General features: G+C 34.7%; 1 protein-coding gene and 1 non-coding gene across 8 annotated transcripts; both read left to right on the top strand.

Moving 5' to 3' along the window:
• Positions 1-1,439: 1,439 nt before the first annotated feature.
• Positions 1,440-21,075, top strand: LOC119639105 (extended synaptotagmin-2). Of its 7 annotated transcripts, none has more exons than XM_038036306.1 (11): positions 1,440-1,629; positions 3,889-4,110; positions 8,943-9,423; positions 9,494-9,535; positions 9,603-10,154; positions 11,387-11,557; positions 12,468-12,565; positions 18,589-18,637; positions 18,714-19,328; positions 19,394-19,918; positions 20,866-21,075. In XM_038036306.1, the coding sequence occupies exons 2-11, from the start codon at positions 4,106-4,108 to the stop codon at positions 20,950-20,952; spliced, it is 2,625 nt and encodes an 874-aa protein (XP_037892234.1). In that variant the 5' UTR covers positions 1,440-1,629; positions 3,889-4,105; the 3' UTR covers positions 20,953-21,075. The 7 variants fall into 7 exon arrangements, with proteins under 7 accessions (XP_037892234.1, XP_037892235.1, XP_037892237.1 ...); XM_038036307.1 differs by having other exon boundaries at positions 1,469-1,489; XM_038036309.1 differs by lacking the exon at positions 1,440-1,629 and adding an exon at positions 1,762-1,780.
• On the top strand, positions 20,692-20,798 carry LOC119639669. The gene has a single exon (XR_005247567.1). It is a non-coding gene; the product is annotated as a U6 spliceosomal RNA (small nuclear RNA).
• Positions 21,076-22,278: the final 1,203 nt, after the last annotated feature.

The following is a 22,278-nucleotide window of genomic DNA, read 5'->3' as shown; positions in this document are numbered from 1 at the left end:
CGCTCTCCCCCTGATGGCATTATATTATTCTGAACATTTGCTATAGGTTCGGCTTTCCATTGGGATCTATTAACGGCATTTTCTTTAAAAAAAAAAAAAAAAAACAGATTCAACTGCTACTCGGCAATATGTTCTTTCAAAAAAACCACGATTTTCTTCTACTCAACGGTTTTTTTTTTATCAAAAAACCCGAGTCGATGTTTTCGATATGTGTCGGCGAGGAGATGATGTATAAGATATGTAACAATCTTTTTCTCCAAGGCCGTTGAAATCAAGGGCGACTTCTATCACTTTATCTAGATCAGGTGTAGGCAACTGCCGGCCCGCTGCATTTACAATTCCAAAAATACTCAACGCTGCAAATGAGTTCTATCTTCCAGAACTTTTTCTCTTTTCTTTTCGCAGCGATATGAAAATTATAATTGTTCCATTGACGAAAACTGTTGCCCACCCTTGATCTAGATAATTATTTTTATAGCCGTTCTATAAGTTTAAATGCCTTCAATTTGTAACTTAAAATAAAAGTTGCTACAAGCCACTAAGAACGCGAACTAAACGCTGTCTTAAAAGCAAAGTTCATTGAACGCACAATTCCGGAAAATACAATTAGAATGAAAAGCGTACAATGTCATCGGCGGAAGAAATTTCAACTAAATAACAACTGTCGATTTCTAGCAAAGAATATCGATCGTAAGTTCAATGGATTACTCGGCAACAATTCTACGATCGAAGGATTTCGCATTTGACAGAAGGGAAAGTGCATACTTTATCGATAGCTGCCTGTTCGCTGTTCAATGGGTCAATAAATGCAACTTGCCGAATTCAATCAATATCCATAGCTGCAAATCTCCTGCCGCACTTTCCGCAGCCAGCTATGTCTACTCCAAGCGTAGTTCAAAAGCTTGTTTGTCTCATTTTTTTCGAATTAATCCTCAAGAGCTTTCTTCCTTGAAGCTACGTGGGTGGCAGCAACTAATAATGAAAATAGCAAATGTTAGTAATTTCCAGGCAAGACAAATAATGCTTGAAAAGTGATTCTAAGGAAGATAAGATAATTAAAGTTTCAAAGGGATGACGATTTTTAATAGAAACAATTAAAGAAAAGTAAAGTTAAGAGCTACTCGATGCTCCATCGTAGTTAAGCGTTTAAGTTAAAGCCAAGCATTTGTCAAACGTTATTCCTACCCCGTGTAGCCCATATTTTAAATTTTCAAGACACACAACTTTTCAGCGGAAACTTTTAAGGGAAAAAATTAGTATTAAGAGAGCATGAGAAAGCTTTTGTTGATTTTAATAAAAGCTTTTCGCATTTATTTATTTATTGTTTTTTTTTTTTTTGTAAGCATTTCAAAACATATGTTCGCCATTTCAAGGCTGAGACGAGTAGTACTCTTTTTTTGATGAGACAAATCTTTCCGAAAGAACGTTAAATGTATTTTCGCAAAATCAGTTGTTTTAAGCGCCTTGCTCGGAGAGGGTCTTTTTAACGGTACTAATTGTAATCTATTTGCATATATACGCCTATGGTGGTTTATATCTACATGCATATGTATCTACATGTGTGTGTGTGTGTGTGTATGTGTGTTTAGAAAAAATAAAAATACAATAAATTGATACGCATTTTCGCAGGTAAACGCACAATTAAACGAAAAAACAAAATCGAATATAAAAAAATGACTAATGTGCGAAAAAAACAACAACAGCAACCGGTTTTAATTTCAAATAAGAAGATCGTGTTGTTTTACGTAAAAAATTTCAATAGCAAAAGAGAATGTTGCGGGTGACTTAAATAAAAAAAGAGAGAGAGAAAAGAATAAAAACGCATTAGAAACGTGTTAAAATAATTTTTAATGTGTAACAATGTTCTCAGAGAAGCAGAACTAAGTTTTCATAACCACCACTAGTGAAGAAAGCTACTCGTTCGCATGATCTATGAACAGGCATCGGAAATGATATTTGATTGACTGACATCTTGATAGGAATCTAATTATTTATGCCGAATCAAGTGGGTTTTAATCCCTCCGATTGACGATTGCCGGGATTTTAAATCAAAAAATAAAATATGATGCGTTTTCCTAGTTGTTTGGCAGGGTCTAGCCCTGATCTCGTCTCCAAAAAAAAAAGAGAAAAAAGTTATAAATGAATCAGAATTTTCAAGTTTTCCCTATCGCCATCAATTTGGAATATATGGATAATTGCAAAGTTTTGTTCTTCGTTTAAATTTTTACGTCGTAGAAGGTGGTGATAGTCAAGGGACCGAGGCAAGGACGAAATCATTACGAATTTTATACTGATAGGATATGTATATTTATATATATATATATATGTATATTTATGTATGTATATTTATATATATATATATATATTCTTTCTTTAATTCAGTTTCCCGTTTCACTTTTGGGGCGTAAACAATAGGATGAGAACTAAAAATGGATAAAAAGTTTCAAAATAGTAACAAGAGACGTATTGCTTGGATGATATGGAAAATTTTTGCTCCTTAAATGCTAAAAAGTAAGTTTGCGAAGTACTGAGAGATCAGAGAAATAGCAGTGCCAATTAGTGTTTGTTGCTCGATGCATGATGGATTGATATGCCGATGGTATCGAAAAAGTATCGATAATCCGAAAGCAAGAATGTGTCCGCATCAGACAGATTGCCGATAATCCTAATGCGTTACAAAATGAAATTATGGAATCAACGGTGATCTGGTTACCCACTTACTTAATAACAAATGTACGCAGCAAGAACTTGGCCGGAGTGGTGACGCCGCAAGATACTTTGGTGAATACAGCAACGTCTGGCTGGTACCTAAGCAGACGTGCGGGATATTTCGACAGAAACACTAACAAATACAAACACTTAAGCTTGGCTGAACGTAAATAGACGTAAAAGAACGTAAATGTGCTCAGTCGGAATCTTCGGAAGTAATGAAGTGGAAATAACAGGACTGCGAAGCCAAAAGGCAAACAGCAGGTGAGAGTCGACTGCTGCCCTGGCTCTTTGGAGAGTACTAACAGTGATTGCGATCACCCGTAACTGCAGGAACGGGGCCCGCTTTGCCCAGAGGCGAAGATTTAGCCGAAACGCAAACTTTCTTATCTGGAATTTCAGTCATAGAAGATTGTCTTACAAGATGGGTGGGCGCAGGAAATCGTTTGAAAATTTTCGGATAAGCCCACCGCCTTCGTCTGATTAAGCAATCAAAGTATTTGCGAACGTTTTGAAACACAGAGGCAACCACTTAAACACATAATCAATGCTCTTTTTAGGTTACATTGCATCTGCTTATGCTCCGTTTGTATTTAGTTTGAAACCTTATTCCTAAATATGATCGAAGATCAAATTTCAATCAACTAAGTAGAGTGACAAACTAACGGACGGACATAATAAAATTAACTGATAAAGGTCACTGAAGTGATCGCTGATAGGAATATACGATATAGCTTCGTCCCTTGATGGTGGTTATAGAAAATATCGCGAATTCTTTCTTAAGTTTTATACATTGGTGTGCATGTAGTTGAAAAGAATTAACATTAAACAATAGGTTTTGTGAATTATTATTAAATACAAAGAAAATATATATATACATTAATATATAAATCATTGGTGTTTAAGTGTAAACAAAAAAAAAAAAAGATTATGTTTTTTAAAAAATTTTTATCGTGAGTCTTTCTTTCTTCCTTTCTCTTCGTTCGTTCCTTTTTAAATTTTTTTTTATTATTAAGAAAAGACAAAAGAAAAAAAAAACCTTTTGTTGTTTTATCATATATTTAAATAAATTTTTCTCTACCCTCTTAGACATTACATATTTCTTTATACTACTTTCATATGTAAAGATATATATATATATATATATATATATATATTAATCAATTATTTTATATTTAGCGACTCAGTGCAACGAGTATACACACATTTGTTATACATTATTCAACAATAATAATAATAACAACAACATCTCAACAATACAAATCCAACAATCTTTAGTTGTTGTTGTTGTTGTCTTTAAATTTTACTTAAAAGAGCTGTGCATGTTTTCTAGTTGTTGTTCTTGTGCGTAAATCCTCCCAAAACAAACACAATCCCCAAAAAGAAACCAACAAATATGAGGTGAGATTTAAAAAAAAAAAATGTTTTTCTTTCATTTCTATATAAATTTTTTTTTTTTTTTTATTTGCTTATCTATGATATGTGTTTACCTTTTCACCACAAGCATGTACGCAAACTTTTGCATTTCACATATTGCCAGCTTTTATATATTGACTAACAATGTCATGATCTCATGAATATTCAAGAACAAAAAAAAAAAAAAAGTAAAAAATAAACAAAATCTTTCACTTTAATATCCATACGCTTTTCATCACATCTTCACTATCGTGAATATATTAAGCGCATTATTTCATTGCTGCTGCTGCTGTTATTATTATTGTGTGGACAATTCGTACCGCAACCTAAAAGATCTATTGTACTCACCCATCCATCTAGGCCCTCAATATTTTTGTTCTTACGAATCCCGCCATCTTACATCGCGCTTGCCAATCACTTTTGCTGGTGACCTCACATTCGCATAGGATAGGATGCGACGTTTCATTCGTCCCTTGACAGAATCTGTATAAATCGCTATCGAAGTTAGCCTTACTTCTCAAACGATTCCTGAAGGAATTATGACTGGTAATCAATCATAGGTCTCTTCCTCTTAGTTCGAGTAGTTGATATGATGCAACGAAAGATTTTACAAATTTCTTCGCTGTTCGTTGTCTTGCCCTTCGCTTTCATTGGTAACAAAATATATTTCTAAAGTGATTTTTGAGTCATTACTTAATCATGTCCTTATAGTAGTGTGCGCATTGCTAAAATTTCCAAAAGCGGAAAGAAACCTAAGACTTCGAACCAAGCAATATTAGCTGTTGTCTACAAAGTTCATGTCTGTAACAAAGATATGTTATCGAACAATAAGAAGGCCTTGAGATAGGCCCATTAATCGTTTCAGGATCACTTTCGATCGGTAAGCTTGTCTGCTTGTCTTGCGTTCTTGTGTTTAACATACAAATCGCGATCAGAATCGCGTTCTGAATCGATTTAGGCTTGTCTGTCCGTCAGTCTATCTGTCTTATTTTCCTGTACTGAAGTCACGGCTTGCAATTTTTAAGGCATTTTCATGGAATTTGAGAGACGAACATGTTTTGACCCAAGAACGATCGCTATTGTAGGTAGTTCGGCTTGGACTTATTTTTCAATCACTTCCCACATAAACTTCTCTGTTTTTTTCGAAGTTTTTGCTGTTCCTAGTATTTAATAATCGTCCAGCAAACAATTTGGAGCACGAAACCATTGGAAAAATTTGATGTAATGGTTGAATTAAAGACAATCGGTTACCATTGGCCCAAAGAGCTAATCCAAGTAAACATTTGACAATGTAGTGCAATTAGAAAGATTGCTAAGGGCAACAATTTTTTTCGGCCGCATTTAAGCCTGCCATCTACCTTATTATACGTTTTTCTTGTGGAATTTTGCAACGACAGCGAAGAAATTCTTGGAAGTCAAAGTCTGTTAGTTCTTTCCTGTCTGACAAAAAAAGAATCAATCGAAAAATATTTTGAAGGCCACTCACTCTTCAATCTAAAAGAGGATTGGTGGCTGCGAAGATTGTCGTACATACCTTGGGCGACCTGGCGGTAGATGCGGGGGAGAGTTAACTGTTGTCTCAAGGGCACTCCACAACTGATTACATCTAAACAAATCGCTCGTACTTTACCATTACTGCCTTACTGACTTATCTGTGGTCTCCCCCAGTCCATGATGTCTATGGGTAGTGAAAATTGTGTCCGTCATGTAGTTTTCCTGAAGACGATCCTACGAAAAACCTCGTTCGTATTTAAGAGAGTATCATTTCATTGAAGAGCAGTAGTTCTCGATATCGAGTAAACTCGATCGTAATCTAAATGTGTTACTCACTAGCAATGTTACTATCTAAAGAATTTTCATTCGATCGTATGAAAAATACATTTTTTATCGACAGCTGTAAACTCTACTCCACTCGGGAGTCATAAATTGGTCCCCGACTCGGTGAAGAGCGTTCTTAATTGAAAGGAAACACTCTAAGGTTTATGAATTCTTTCGCAAGACCTGATGACAAAATACATTATATCCTTGATTACTGAAAATATAATAATAACAATAACACTATCATCAATTCCATCATCCGCTGACCTCATAAATCACTTTATAAAAGTTTATTTATGTGATGCAAATCCATATTATTTTCAATTCTCTTTTCATTATAAGAATTGTAAATAAAATGCAGCCAAATGTGAGCATTTACCGTTATAGACACATTAGAGTTTACATAGGCCACGACCACTACGTTAAAAGCCTGTGGGCATATTTACTTGTTTGAGTGAACTAAATTTATTGCAGGCCATGGAATTTTATGTTCAACTCAACAGGTGTTCGTTTAAATCGACTCCCTCCGGTATTCGAATACAAGCAAGAAAATAAATGAAGTTACTGTGATGACCGTATACTACGAAAAATATCAGCTTAGCTTAGATAAAAGTTAATCTATTGCGACTATTGATTTTTCTCTTTATAACGGTAAAAGCTAAAAAAAAAATATTTATATTGCGTTTTAAGAGCATTTGTTTTATCAGATGATGGTTTTGGAAGGAGGTGCCATAGTTTCTTATTACTTTTTATTTTAATTCAACTTAGCTGACATCGTACAACAATACCACCATAATGTCGCCTCATAATGACTCAAAAAGCTTTCTAGGTCAGAATTCAATTTTTTTTTTTTAAGTTGTTTTGCGTATTCTGTGCATTCTACGCGGTCTACTGCGCCAAATATAGAACCTGGGTCTCTCGGGTGAAAAAGCAGGACACACTAACACTGAGTGGTAGTAAGGTAGCCCCAGCTTCTTATAGACGAACTAGAAATAAGAAAGATTTAAAACTAATTCTGTACGACCTTGGTACACTCCCCACGTAAGATGCATATGCAGGAACTTCTTTTGCTTCTCACAGTAAACGTGCCGGAGAAACACTTAGTTCGGTTTTATACGACGGTTTACACTACGTACGGATTGGCAAGTGAACTAAAGCTTGAATAAAGCACCAAGCCAAGGCATAGATAAATAGGATGGACAGATAAAAGCACGGGCGAAGGAATCAAGTGCAACAAAACAAAAGAATGGATATACCGATCGGCACTGGACTATAAACGGATATGTATAGACGAACGGACAACTCCAAAGACAAGCGCACGTAAAGAGGAATTGTAGCTAATATCCAATTTTTGGAAATTTTTGCAGGGCACTTCCGACAATACTAAATTGACAAATGAATACGAAAGGAAAAAGACCCGACTTAGCCACAATTTGGCGCTTATCAAGAATAAATAGCGTCTTTGCTGAATATCTTTGCATTCTACGCAAATATGGGCAGAAGAGGCGACAATAAAAAAATGAAAGTGACTAAACCGTTTCGATATTTTATCGCAACAGTAAGTAGACAATTGTTAAGGGGTTAACTGCATAGGATTGGAAGCTACAAAGGTGAAAGTGAAATATAAATGGCCAAATAAAGGGATATATGTGGGGAGATCTCGTACTGAATATATATCGTCCGATTGGACGAGTGCACGTAAGCGTAGATAAGGGATTATAGCTAGAAGGAAATATGAACAGGATATAGGTGAAGGTGTGGAAGAGTATACACGATCGGTATGTGTTACATCATTACCAATCGAGCATTTATTATAGGTGCAGTCACCTGTGGTTATTGAGTACTTCTCCGAGTTATCAAGGCTCAAACAAAAAAAAAACCAAGTGACGCACGCAACTTGTGATCAAGTTCGCATAGCCACAGCTTACATCAATCAGATATAACAGATCAATCAATAAGTTCGTAGGATGACATAAAGATATCACCACTATTGAAGGATCTTAACGATTTATAGGTTGTACTCGAAAGTTTAAACAAAATTTCCTAAAATGAGTTAACACAAGTTACAGATTTCCCCCCATTTGCTGTCCACACGCCTACTGATGTTATATGTTACATGCCATTATTTATAATATTTATTATATGCGTACAGAGTTTAACATACCATGGAAAAACTTTTTTACGGATCTCTGAAGATTAGGGATACACAGAAGGAACGCGTAGACGAGAGGCGTGACTAAGTCAACCCGACATATATTTTTAATCCGTAATCTGTTAACTTAGGGACTGACTAATAGGGAAAGATATCTAATTAAATTTGCTGGGACTTGACCTTAATCAAGATTTTATATTTTGTTGCATCTTAGTTGCTTGTATCTGCCTGAAATTTAAATGGATCTACAAATTGAGAAACGTAGCATAGTATTATTCCCTTCCCTTTGTTCACAATAAACACTTTGCACTTCCTAATCTAGTCTTCCACTGCCCATCATCTTACGAATTGCACAAGTGGTTTTATCAATCAAGAAATATGTCTACACTTTTATCTCTAATCCAAGGTACATACTCTTTATACATTTCTCATTACTCATCTGCTTGCATTACCAATGACTTGAGAGAATTAACATATTTGGTATGAAAGAAGAAAACGATAAAATTATTTACTTTAAAACTTCCATGAGTATGACATCATACTTATTTGTCATGGAATATCTAAGAATATTGTTGTTGCTGTATCTAAAAGCTATATGTATGTATACAAAAAAAAAAAAAGAAAAAAAAAGCCATACTCAATAACACTGCATACACATAAGCACTAAATAGCTTTAAAGTATTTTGATGCGTAAATATAAAATGCCTTCCAGTGTTGCTTATCAATGCCGGCCGATATTTACTGTTCATTAATTAGCATAATTAACAGGCTTTTTATTATATTTTCCAATTAATTTATGAAATGATTTTCTAAATACTTCTTATGTAATTGAATTGATTTCATTTAGTGATCCCATTGAAACGGTTAAGGTGCCGGCTGCAGCCCCAGCAACCCTACTACAACCGGTGGCTGCTGCTGAGTCGTCCTCCGATGAGGTTACCGTAGTTCATCAAGCTCCCTTAGCCGAACTGGAGGATATACCACCCGATCCGACTGACGAAGAGGAAGACGACAACAAAAAAGATTCAATTGATGAGAAAATGGTAGCTGCAAGTAAAGAAGAAATGCCACCCAAAAAATCTTCTGCCGAGGATAGCATTCTATCAGTTATTTATACGGCATCGAAAAAAGTCTTTATTGTTGGTTCCATATATCTGGTTGGCTATATGGGCTGGTCGATCGCTTGGCTTATAGCGCCAGTTATACTTTCAGTGGCACGCGATCGTTGGCAAAAATCAACGAAACACAAACGAAGTATTGCTAAGGCTTCAGCTTTAGCTTCAGAAAAAGAAGTCATTCTCGCCCGTATCGATGAATTACCGGCTTGGGTAAGCATTGCAAATCCAATTCATTTTTATATGAAGTAAAGTAAATTCATTCAGTTATATTTTTTTTTAGGTTTACTTTCCCGACGTTGAACGCTGTGAATGGCTTAATAAGGTATAAATTTACCTTTAACTCTGATCTTTGTTGAAGGATTAAATTAAAAATATCTTCTTTTTTCCAGATTCTTAAACAACTCTGGCCGAATGCTAACCATTATGCACGAAGTCTAGTCAAACAAACCATTGAACCGAATGTTGCCGAATCATTAGCTTTTTATAAATTACCTGGTTTTCGTTTTGATCGGATTATTTTGGGAACGATACCGCCGCGTATCGGTGGCGTTAAAGTTTATGATTACAATGTCGCTCGTAATGAAATCATAATGGATTTGGATTTATTTTACGCTAGTGACTGTGATATTAACTTTTATTTGGGTGCCATGAAGGGTGGCATTAAAGATTTCCAAATTCACGGTTGGATACGCGTTGTAATGAAACCGCTTATACGTACTATGCCATTGGTGGGTGGTTTGCAAATTTTCTTCTTAAATAATCCCAATATCGATTTCAATTTGGTGGGCATTATTGATTTTATGGATATGCCTGGATTAAGCGATTTACTGCGCCGTATAATTGTCGAGCAAATTGGAAATATTATGGTATTACCGAACAAACTGCCCATATCTCTAAGTGATGAAGTACCAGCGGCTTCTTTAAAAATGCCAGAACCAGAGGTAAGCTTCCACAAAAAAAGAAAAATAAAAACAACTAAGAACGTCATAAGACGGGATAAGAGCGACCATTAGATAGTCTACACCACTTCACCTGGAACAGTTACCCGCTCGTCTTGGCAATAATATACTAAAAAAAAGTTACACTCACATGAAAAGACATACTTTTCATGAAAACCCGCTAATTGAAGAAGGCCAAAAACATCACATGACGTGATTCTAATTCAGTTAACTTATTTTTCTAGCTTCTAGCTTTTGTCATAAGAAACTAGAAATTAAACTTTGTCTCCGTATAAGACTGCTTTTCATGCTAACCCCTACATTTGTGTCTAAGAAATAGACCTATGCGATCCAAATTCCTTAAGCGTAATTTGCTAACTTTTTCGTATGGAGCCATTTTCATTAAAAAATCTTAAAAATTAAACCTTTACAAGAAATCTTATATAAAGCGGGGTTCAAGAAATAATGCCATTTGGTTCAAATTTTCGTCCATTTAATCTCTATGTCAAAATTCTGTCATGAACAATTTTTCATCATGAAACATTAAGAATTGGACCTTATCGGCATATAAGGACTTACATTTCCTGAGAATCCTTATACATAGACGTGCGTGGTACAAATTCGGTAAGGTCTACTTCCTTGTCAATTTAGTATTATGAAGCAATTGTCAGCATGAAATAGCAAAAATTGCACTTTTTCCCATAAAAAGATTCCGTTTTCTTAGGGACAACTATAACAGAGGTAGTTGAAAACTTCATTCCAAAAATGATCACTATCTACCGGTACTGAACACGTTTACGTATAAGAGAAGCAAAAGCACTATGATAGGGGACGACCTACCCTATTCTACCCTACAGCTATAATAAAGGGCCTCTTCAAAAAAAAAAGATTACATAGAAAGTGGTCGAAAAAGTTTTCCGATCTGAAACGTTTTCAACAGGGTTTGTTCTTCGATCACGATACGTCATTCTACTGAATTTCATCAAAATATTTTGAGAATTACGACCTAGTAGGTCGAACACCAGAGTGGGGATACCCGGACAGACGGAGACACCAGCTTAGGACGATTCAGAAAATGTCTTTGCTTCTGATCGGTATAATAAAATATAAGGTGGATTTACCTTAAGCCCTGGATGTTACATACTTCTCGACAACTTTAATATACCTTGTATAGAGTACAATTAAAGGAATAAAAGATATGATTAAAATAATGATATTTGCTTTCAATTTTAAAGGGCATTTTACGTATTCACGTTGTGGAGGCCAAAGATCTGATGAAGAAAGACATCGGTATGCTGGGCAAAGGTAAATCTGATCCTTATGCCATAGTTAATGTCGGCTCTCAAGAGTTCAAAACCCAAATAATCGACAACAATGTTAATCCCAAATGGGATTATTGGTGCGAGGTAAGTGTTTATGAGATTTAGGAAAACTTTTTTGCATTCTGTTAGACAGCAGCTGGCTTTAGCCTTTTCTTATGAGAAATTGTTTAGATGTTTCTTTCTTTTTTCATTTTTTTTTTTTTTCTTTTTTGCATGGTTAATTTTTTTCTTTGCCAATCTTTTGTTTATTTGTTATTTTTCAATTTTTTTTTTTTTTCTTTATTTTATTTTAATCTGTTTCAACTAAATTTATAAACACTTTGCTCCTCCTTTTGTACTATAACGTCATACATTTCGTTAAACTTTTCACTTTATACAAAAAAAAAAAAAAACAAAAAAAAAATACAAACAAACAGGCTCAAGTATATGTTGAATTGGGTCAATATGTTGAATTTCAATTGTTCGATGCCGATGAAACCCGAAAGGATGAACCTTTAGGAAGGTAAGTTACAACTTACAAAAAGTCTTTACAAAATCTTTAACTTTCCTTAAGTTAAAGCTTAGATATAAAATTAATAAACAAGTAGAGTTTCGTAACGTAACCTAAGCTCGCAGTGTAACTAACGTAGCTTAAATCGTTCAAGTAGAAAGAAAAGTTTACTTATATGTAGAAAAGGAAAAAAAAGGGTGTTATTGACCTTCGGATGGATGTAATGAAAACAGAAACCTTGCCTTTCAAAATTATAATTGAAATTAAGTCTTATCTCTTCTCCCGTCTAAGATTTGTATTACCTCCTCAACTGCTTATTATACGTGAGTAATCATCTCTCTTTTATCGTTACCGTTATTTTCAAAAAAAAAAAAAAAATGATTCAAGCCTTAAAAAGCTTTTACTAACTGCTTTCGGAAACCATAACCTATGATGTCTCTACACTTATCATATACGTAAAATATAATAAGTTCGTCTCTGTTGTGTATATTGAACGCATTTTAGGCGATTGTTAATTCTGCTATAGGTCAAGAAGTATGCTTCAATTTATGGGACTGTGATCAAGGTTTACCCGGTGTGCAAAATGATGATCCTTTGGGCAGGTTGTATAACACCAAGAAAGCCTTTCTAACAATGTATTCGGAATGTTTTACTTTCTCATTCACCTGATCGAGAGCACTAATTGGGTTTTTTAAGCTTTTCTTCTTCTATTTTCTTTTTTTTGTTTTATTTCTATGCATGATGGCTTTGCTTTGAGTTCTATTATACAACAATTTCAATTTTTTTTTTATATCCCATTTTTGAAATCATTTACATATTTATAGGTGGGAGTTTCAGAAGCCTTTTAGATATGGCTCCGAGTGTCGCTGAAGGAATAATTTTACCTTTAAATTCTTCAAACTGAATCGAAAGTCATCTTATGTATAGAAAATATTAGCAGCTGGTTATACCACAAACCACATGTGGCACGGGTATATTAAGTTTGTGCGGATATGCATAACACTCAGATAAACCGGAGAACCATCCGTCTTTTATAATACCAGTCGACTCAGAATCATTTCCTTAACCTATCGAAGCTTGTCTGCCAGTCTGCACGTTTTGTTGCACCAATCGATTGTACAAGTGATTCTAAGCTTGTATGTCCATCGATCCGCTGATCCGTTTTGTTTAACTTACATACAGTTTTCGAGATAGTTTGAGGAAATTTGGTACGGCGATGTGTTCCGTCCCAAAGACGAAAGTTATTGATCAAGCCACTTTTTCAATCCTCAAAATTTCTCAGTTAAAGCGTTGTTTAGAAAACACATTATATGAATGAATAAAGCATGGGAGGTAGAGTATTTAATGGTGGACCGTCGCCCAGTACCGTATTTTTATTTGTTTTAAAATTGAAACCTGATACGAGCAATGCACCAATTAGCATCTGGCAATTATTGATCTACTCTTTTTACTACTAATCTAGATATGTAGCAGCATCTCTCTCTAGCTTTATCTTTTTCTGTATACTTTTCTCTCCCTCTCTCTCTATCTGTCTGTCTACCTCTATCTCTCTTTCTGCCTATATATATATATATATATATATATCTACCTCTGTCTGTCTCTCTCCACCAATCTCACTATTTATGTCTCTGCATTTCAGCCCCTGTAATCTCTTGCGTCCTTTTTCACGTTAATCCGGCAGATTGTGTTGAATCTATCGTCGCAAACAAACGGAAATTAGAACGAGCTGTGTCCAAGCAAACTGATCCGCTGATCTGGCTTATTGTTCTAAATTGATCAAAGTAACCGCAATTAGAAGGAGTTGTATCCGAACGTCCTGATCGAAATGAAGGCGAAACTAGAAGGTGTTAGGTCTCTTTGCACGGTTTAATAAGATAATGTCTGCCATAATGCCCCCGAAAGTATCTTCAAGCTTGGCAAATTCAACTTCAACTTACGATCTATTTTCTCATAATACTGTCCGGCACTCATCGTTTTAAAAACCTCAATAACGCTACGCTCAAATAATGCCAACACAAACAAAGGGTTATTGAAAAGTTTGATGGTGGTAGGGATAGCTTTCTATGAGCGGGCTTAGATCAAATAGTTTTTACCCCCAATTGGTCGTACTGAATCCACTCTTCATCACCAGTCGCAATATTATACAAAAAGTAAAAACATTTCCTTCGGTTGCCGAGAAAGAGATTGTTTCTGCAAGAACAACCATGGTCACTAAATTCAAGTCCATTGTTCTTAAATCTTTCTTTATTAAAATTATGTAAAAGTTTCGCATGCTACCCAAGCTATGTTCCCTTTCTGATCGCTCTAAACATTCTTGGCTTTTAATTACAACATCAGGATTTTTCAAGTGTTGACGGAAGTGCCCCTTTGATGTCTCGAAGACACACCTTTGAAAAATCACAAAAATGCAATGCAACACAAGTTGATTGCTAATATTTACGATGCCTGCTTCGCGAAATAGAAAAAAGGACGAAACGAATATGGGAAACAAAACAAGCACAAAATAAGCTTTCTTCTCTTTGGACGAATGGAAGTTTCAAATATAGAATATCGATGATATTTTCTAATCATAACTAATAAAAAAAGAATGCAACCTATGGTTACCTTATCAGGCATCCAATAAACTTAAGAACCGAAAAAACACAAAGCTTTCAGAAAGGAAAACAAAATAAAACATTATAAACTTACTCATGAAGCTTAAGTGTAAGGGAAAGAAGAGCAACTATCTTCACTGAATCTCATATACAGCCTTGCCTTCATTTATAGAGTTCACCAGAGCCGCAAGCTTAATAAACCCCCGAGGATATTCGGCAGTTCCTTCCGTTATCAGAGCATGTTTTCTTCACTACAATGGTCCTCCTTCCATACTTCACTCTCACTCTCTCTCTCTCTCTCTCTCTCTCCATTTCCGTTTATCAAAATCAAGCACGTAAAGCATGTTTTTATGTGATGTATTACACACGCGTTTTATGCTCTCTTCGTCACGCTTGCTGAAAACAATTTTATATATGCACTGAAAAAGCGTTACAAATTTTGATTTAAAAAAAAAAAAGATTTTTTGTTCTTCTTCCCTACCCTTGCTACCCTTAATTAATTGCTTACACTTACCGTTTAATGCATTTTAAAAAACACAATTTTTTTTATATAAAGGCGGTGGTGGAAGATACTCAGCATACTGTAATCAATTGTCGTCTCTTCGATTGGGATCGTACCGGTGATGATGAGTCATTAGGAAGGTGAAGACTTTACAATATTTATAAAAAAAAAAAAAGTGCTTATAAATTTGAAGAATTTTTATTATAAAAATGTAGTTGAAAAATAAATTTTTTTTTTTTTTTTTGCTATATCTGACAAACCCACAACAATTTTTTATATTTATTAATTTATTACTCTTCATCATTCTTTGACTCTTTTTTCTTTTTTTCTTCTTCTTATTAGATAAATAGCTTTCTCTAAGGAGATTCTCTCCTGGTTTTTCTACTCGAATCATTTCATATGAAAACAGGGTTGCATTTTTCTATCCACTACCGAAAGATAAAGGCTAAAATGTTCCATGTGAAAATCAATAGACGAATGAAGACGTATCTGTCCGTTGAAGATAAAAATCTTGACTTGACTTGAAAGAACGAATGAATTGATGGATTAATTGATACACCAAAGTAAAACAAGAATGGTTAAACTGAAACCGTCTTGGAAAAGTCCGCAATCACCAAATATTTTTTGACTTTCGTTTTACAGAGTGCAAAGTATTTTATTCGTAATATTATTTTTTCTAATCTTCTTTGGCTGCATAGGAGTTATGTATTTAGGAGACGGCAAGTTTCCCAAATTTACGCATGAGAGGATATATAGCCTATCAATTATTGATTAAAATAAGCAGCAAACTTATGGGGGTGGGAATTCCATGTCAGAGCTGCTGCGGTTCCCAAAGGGGTTTTACATTATATGAGAAATGGTCTTGTCATGTGTACCACCTCGTAAAACATTAGATATATACTTAGTACATACCATAAGCTTCACGCCACAAATATTCGAGTTTATCATTGAGACGAATAATTCACTTGCCTTATATTAGATATTTATGCGGTGTGTACCGTATTCATTTTCCATTACTCGTCACAATTTACCATCCACCACTCTTTTTAATAAACGGGTATAGTGATACTTTCCACCGAAATTCTAGCATACGCTTTTTTAAAGATTTTTCTAGAACCGTTCTAATAACCTGACCCTAATTGCAGTTTTTGAACTGGTATAAAATTATAATAAAAAATTTCTTCCATGGCCTCTATATTCCAAGAATAAAAAAGATAAATCAAGCGAACTCGAAGCATATTGACGTAGATTAGCTCGTTTTTTTGCCGTCCAAGGTCTAAGGCAAGCAATTATTCGGTCCCAATTCAAAGTTGGGGAACAAATGGACTACAATTTTACTGTTGGAATAAATTCTTTGGCGAAAATCTTGCGAATCACGATTTTAATCAATACTTTCATATTTTTATTATCATCTCAGCCGAGATTGCGACTTCGGCGATCATTTCACACTCGGATATCGAAGGCCACTTTCGTTTTGCCCTTTTTAAGCGTCACAAACAGTCAACTTCTTCTTGCACTATTCAAACACACCTGCGAGTCATAAGCAGTCATCCCTTGGGTCCCCTTCATTTCAATTGTAGTATTTCGCTGTATGTAGCTAATAACGAGGTTGAAAGAAGACTTGATTATACCTTAGCGTGTTTCTCTGATGAAGTGACAAAAAGTTTTGCTACTTTAAAGGCCACAGCCTGAACGTAAAGCACCTTTTTTTTCAAAGTTTTCTTAAACCTGGATTACATATATTTATCTTCTCCCTTAAAATTTTGGAAAAGTTCCTAAAAAATTCATTGGAATAATGGAACTATGTAAAATGCGATAGATAGGTCCGTTGGAATTCCTGAAATTCCCAAAGAAATATTCTCGGTTGAATTCGAAGCACGGAGCAAAATGTTATTATGTAAATGATCATTTAAGAAACCTGGTTTCTCCCGGTTATCGTCAGCTTATTTTAAAAGAACTAGAAATAAAAATTTCCATAATCATCGGGTAAAGTTTTGGTTTTACCAGATTTTTATTTCGTTCGTGAGGCGCTACCTTTGCCAATACCCGCTTTTCTTCTTCATTGCATAAAATGTGATCGCTAGATCCGCTGACCTAGCCCGTCCGAAATCGAAAACCCAATTTGAAATCCGTGAAAGTCCCAGATAAATATTCTACCAAACTGTTTTCCTTAAAACTAGCAATGTTTGATTATTTAGAAAAAGTTTTAGAAAAACCTGGATTCTCCCGCTTATCGTCAGCTTAAAGTTGTGGTTATACCAGATTTTTTCCGATCGTGGGATGCTAGTCTTTGCCAACATTCGCCAACATTTCAAGTATATTATTTCGTCTTTATTGCATAAAATATGACCGCCAGATCCGCTGTTCTAGCCCGTCCGAAATTGAAAAACCTAATTTGAAATCCCAGAAAATTCCAAAAATATATTCTAGAAGATTTTTATTCCTACTACTTGCAAAATAGAATAATGTTTAGGAATACCTGGATTCTTTCGCTTGCCTTCAGCTTAATTCATAAGAAGTAGGCATAAAGATTGCCCAAAGGTGGGGTTATACTAGGTTTTCCAAGGTCGGTTTGTAATATAAATGTTCACACAGGAACCCTGTTGGATTAGTAATAGCGGCGTTATTTTTTTTTTATTCATAGACATCCTTCAACATTGCTTGCATTGCAGCATTGTTTACAAGATCGCTCTGAGTCAATCACCGATTGACAAGTATAAGCTTTTTGACTTTGCTGTTGTTTTCGTCAGTTTAGTGCTGGCCGTCTTCCTCAACGTGGTTCTTCTTTGAGTACAACATCGATATTGTAGCGCGGGGGTTTTGTAAAAATCGAAAGCTCATAGGAATGAAAATTTGCAATTATTACCGGAGCGGACATGGTTCAGCAATTGACTTTTTAATCTTAAACTGTGATAAATCGAAACGTCAAAAGAACCAAGACCGATATGTCACACGATACCACTTCGAACGCAGTAAAAACGAATGCGACAACACTATATTAATAACAGCCTACAATTTATGGCTTATACTTAATCTAATTATGCCTTCATATCTTAGTCTTACCTTGCATTACGAATAAATCAAATTTCGATTTCGGTTCCTCGTTTATGTGTCTTCGCATCCCCATAAACTTTGTTTATGTTAATACTTTACTCCAATACTTTAATGACTTCAGTGCAAGGACTGTATTTAATTCTAGACCTTTTGCTTATGTGCATGCAAATCGGAATGATTTAAAATAAAATTCACCTACAAGTAGCCTTTGTGTCATTACCATTACATAAATGTCTAGTAACACCTGCTCCAATTAGTATCGTTTTCTTTAACAAAAACTTTTAAAATCGTTCGCATTATTTCCCCATAAGATCATAAGTTAAACTTGAAAAATTTTCTTAATTTCGATATATCTCTCTTTACTAGAAAAATTAATACTAATTAATAAATTTCCTTTTAAAAAATTACCCTTAAAGAAAACAAAAATTATTAATAAAAAAAAAAAAACAAAAAAAAATCTATTAAACATTTTCAGGGCCACTATCGAAATTGTAAATGTGGTTAAAAGAGGTGTAGTGGATACGGTAAGTCCTGTATATCGAATTTTTTTTTTTTTTTTTCGTTATGACTCACATTTCTATTTTATTTTTTCTTTTTTAGTGGCTTACTTTAGAAGAAGCTAAACACGGTTTACTACATGTACGCCTACAGTGGTATAAATTAACCGCTGAACCCGCAGATCTTCAAGCTGCTCTTATGGAGACCCAATTACTGCGTGTAACTTCGATGAGTACTGCTTTGCTTATTGTTTTTATTGACTCAGCTCGTCATCTAAAATCGGCTCGATCGAATGCCCGTCCTGATCCATATTTGGTATGCAGCGTCGGCAAGCAGAAACAACAAACGGCCATGATTATGCGTGACGATTCACCTGTCTGGGAACAGGGTTTCACTTTTTTAGTAGGTAATCCCGACAATGATACATTGCAAATTAAGATTTATGATCAAAAAACTGGCCTCGAGATTGGGCAATATGGTTATGTAATTGCCTGCTTAATGAATAAAGAGAATATGGAAATGGTATCACAACCATTTCAACTACAAAAATCTGGTCCTGATTCGAAATTGATTATGTCATTGGCTTTGCGCATTCTAAAAAAAGTAGATATTGTTGAGGATACAGATGTTACTAGTGAAGCATCAACAATTTCGCAACTAGCACGAGCAGCATCAGTAAAACAATCACCCAGTGCACAGGACAAGGGTTCTTTAAGGGTAACTCTTTAAATAAATCGCAATGCAAATCAAAATTTTTTCACTTTAATCTCTCTATTTTTTAGGATATTCAGTCACAATCTAGTCGACTTTCCTCAGAATCACCTTTAACGGAAGAAGAACCAATCGCTTTAAAAGTCAGCTCCGATACTATGAATCTCTCCACTACACCGACACGTAGCCCTAAATTGTTTAACGCAAATTTAGCTGGCTCTGGTGATTCACAATTGACACATCGTTTTCCTGACATTACCTCTTCGGCCGGTGAAAATGGTTTAGGACGTATACAACTAAGTATACATTATATGGTTCAAAGGCAAAAACTGTTCATTACCATACATAAGATAATGAATATACCGCTACGTGATCCCACTAATATACCCGATCCATATGTTAAGTTGTATTTATTACCGGGTCGCAGCAAAGAATCGAAACGTAAAACAGTGGTAGTTAAAGATAATTGTAATCCCGTTTATGATGCCACTTTCGAATATCTTATCTCAATGGCTGAGCTAATGCAAAGCGAACTAGAAGTGACTGTGTGCACGCAAAAAGGCTTCTTATTGGGTGGTAGCCCTATAATTGGAATGGTAAGTAGAATGTTAAAAGCCCCTGTTCATAAATCGAAAAATTATAATACAATATTATCAGAGCTTTCATAGAGAAATTGGTGAAATAGCATAGAGATCATCTAAAAAAGAAAATTAAAAAAAAAAGATTACAATAAAAAATTAATTTGTTAACCTGGGATTTGAACCCGCTTCTTTGTCTACCCATCGCCAAAGGATGAAAGTTCGCACTGCCCAGAGCGAAGCTAAAAGATTCCACAAAGTGTATATATTCTTGATTAGCATCAAATTCTAAATCGGTTTAAGCATGACTGTCTGTCCGTCTGTATAATATCTGTTGTAGATATTCTCCTGAATTAGGAAGTGACTTAAACTTTTCATAGGACGCACCTAAAACGTCCACACGCCTATGCGACCTTTATTTTAAAAATAGAAAAAATTAACCACGCCCGCTTTATATTATAAAGCACGAAAATTAAGTTCTTTTACTTTTCTTGTCTTATTTAGGATAACAGTGATGGTTATGAAAAGATCCAGTCATGACCGAATATAATTTTCCTGCTTATTTTCTTTACTTACTACAATTGAAAAACGGCCCACAGCAAGCACTTAAAACGCACAAACTTTTTATACATATTTTCTTTACACTCACACTATTCCGTATTCGTATAACATACATTAATTAAGGGTAACAAATGTTTATTTTCAATTCATTGTAATTGCTTGCCACATAATTCTCAGATAACTTTTATAGTAAAAGTTTATATAAATACCTTGCGTAAAACGACAGAATTGTTCTTGCTACGGCAGAACATATACTAAAATTGGAACGATACAGAGAAGATTAGCATGGCCCCTGCGCAAGGATGACACGCAAAATCGTGAAGCGTTCCACGTACATTTTGTCAAATATTTTTTTTTATTTTGACAAAACCTAATAAAATGATTTTTTTTTCTTTGTTTTTCAGTTAAAAATATCTCTTAATGAGACGGATATTATTGAAAATGGTTTAAACAGTTGGTTCGATTTGCAGCCTGAGCAGAAGCATGACTAAGGAGATATTTTTTGAAAAGAATTGAAAGAAAAACAAATACAAAAAATATATTTAATACATTTTTATGAGAATTTCTTTAGAGAAGCAATTGCTTTTTGCCCTTTTACCTTTTGTATCCCGTACTCAGGCCTTTATTTTTACTATTATTTATTATCGATTTATTAAAAGTATTTTATTTTCTTTAGTGGAAACTATAAGAATTTTATCCTTTTACTAAAAACATTTTCTACATGTTTCTAAAGTTTTTTGATATTTTTAAAAAATTTTCTCTCTTATTGTTATAGATAAATATTTTTATTGAATTTTTTTTTTTTTTTTTATTAAATAAATGTGAGAAAATCAAAACAAATTTCTTTATTAATATTGATTTCACTTAAACACACCTCTATGCCTTTGCAGGCAAAGGAGAAGACGAAGAAATTTCTGTTCTGTGATATTTACTGTCCACTGCCAAAGGGCAGAGATTTATTTATTCATTTATGTATAAAATATTATTAGCTAAGCTATACAGTTAATGTACATAAATAAAAACATAATTCAATGAATGTAAATTCAAAAGATAAAACAAAAGCAAAAGTTAAGAAAAATACGAGCGTGAAAAACTGATACAGAATTAAACAGATAGCCCATGTGTTAAGGCGCCGATGCTTTCTCAACCTGAATCCATCGTTAATAGTTGAAATTAACTCTACAACCCTACAATAAGGTGCACAACTGGCAGGAGATTACCGTACCTGAAAACGGAATGTGCGTATAAAAGGCATTCAAATTTTGACAAACAACCCGAAACGGAGAAAAAAGCTCATAATTTGCACGGCACTGAGGGAGCCTAATTAGATCATAATTACTAGAGAAGCGAGACGGGGCGTTTAAAAAAAACTGACTGGGGAAAAATAGGAAACTAACGTCCCCCTTTATTAGTTTAAACACGAAGGTCATTCCTAACATGTGCCTTGTTTTCTCAAGCGTCGGTAAGTTCATTAAGTTTAAGCGATTTTCATAAAGCGAAAGAGGTAAGAAGGTACACAACCGTATTTCACGTAGTTCAGTTTGAAAGCTTTTGTGATCCCTTCATCACCGCAGAAGATAGAAACTGTAACAATGTTCGGTAAGGAATGTTAACTAACTAATGTTTTTAGAGTCGTCCACAAAAGAGGACAAGCTGTGACTTGCAGGGCTCTTACACGAACTATAACTAAAAAATTTCGATTTAAAATGTGACCCAGACTTCTTCCAGAGTTAAAAGAAAGGCTGATGTAGTAGTGATCCCGAAGGGACGTTTTTTCCCTATTATATGCTGATATGTCGCCTTGAGACAGCAAACAA

Source organism: Glossina fuscipes, unplaced genomic scaffold (genome assembly GCF_014805625.2).
Source record: "Glossina fuscipes isolate IAEA_lab_2018 unplaced genomic scaffold, Yale_Gfus_2 112, whole genome shotgun sequence".
Lineage (NCBI taxonomy): Eukaryota > Metazoa > Arthropoda > Insecta > Diptera > Glossinidae > Glossina > Glossina fuscipes.
This window is presented reverse-complemented; position numbering and strand designations above follow the sequence as displayed.

Excerpts from the sequence above, each read along its gene's own strand:
- LOC119639105 (XM_038036303.1), top strand. The coding sequence starts at position 3,640 with ATGTTTTTTAAAAAATTTTTATC. Across the intron at positions 10,155-11,386 it reads TAAAAATGCCAGAACCAGAG|GGCATTTTACGTATTCACGT; the intron begins GTAAGCTTCCAC and ends TCAATTTTAAAG. Across the intron at positions 19,329-19,393 it reads AGGACAAGGGTTCTTTAAGG|GATATTCAGTCACAATCTAG; the intron begins GTAACTCTTTAA and ends TCTATTTTTTAG.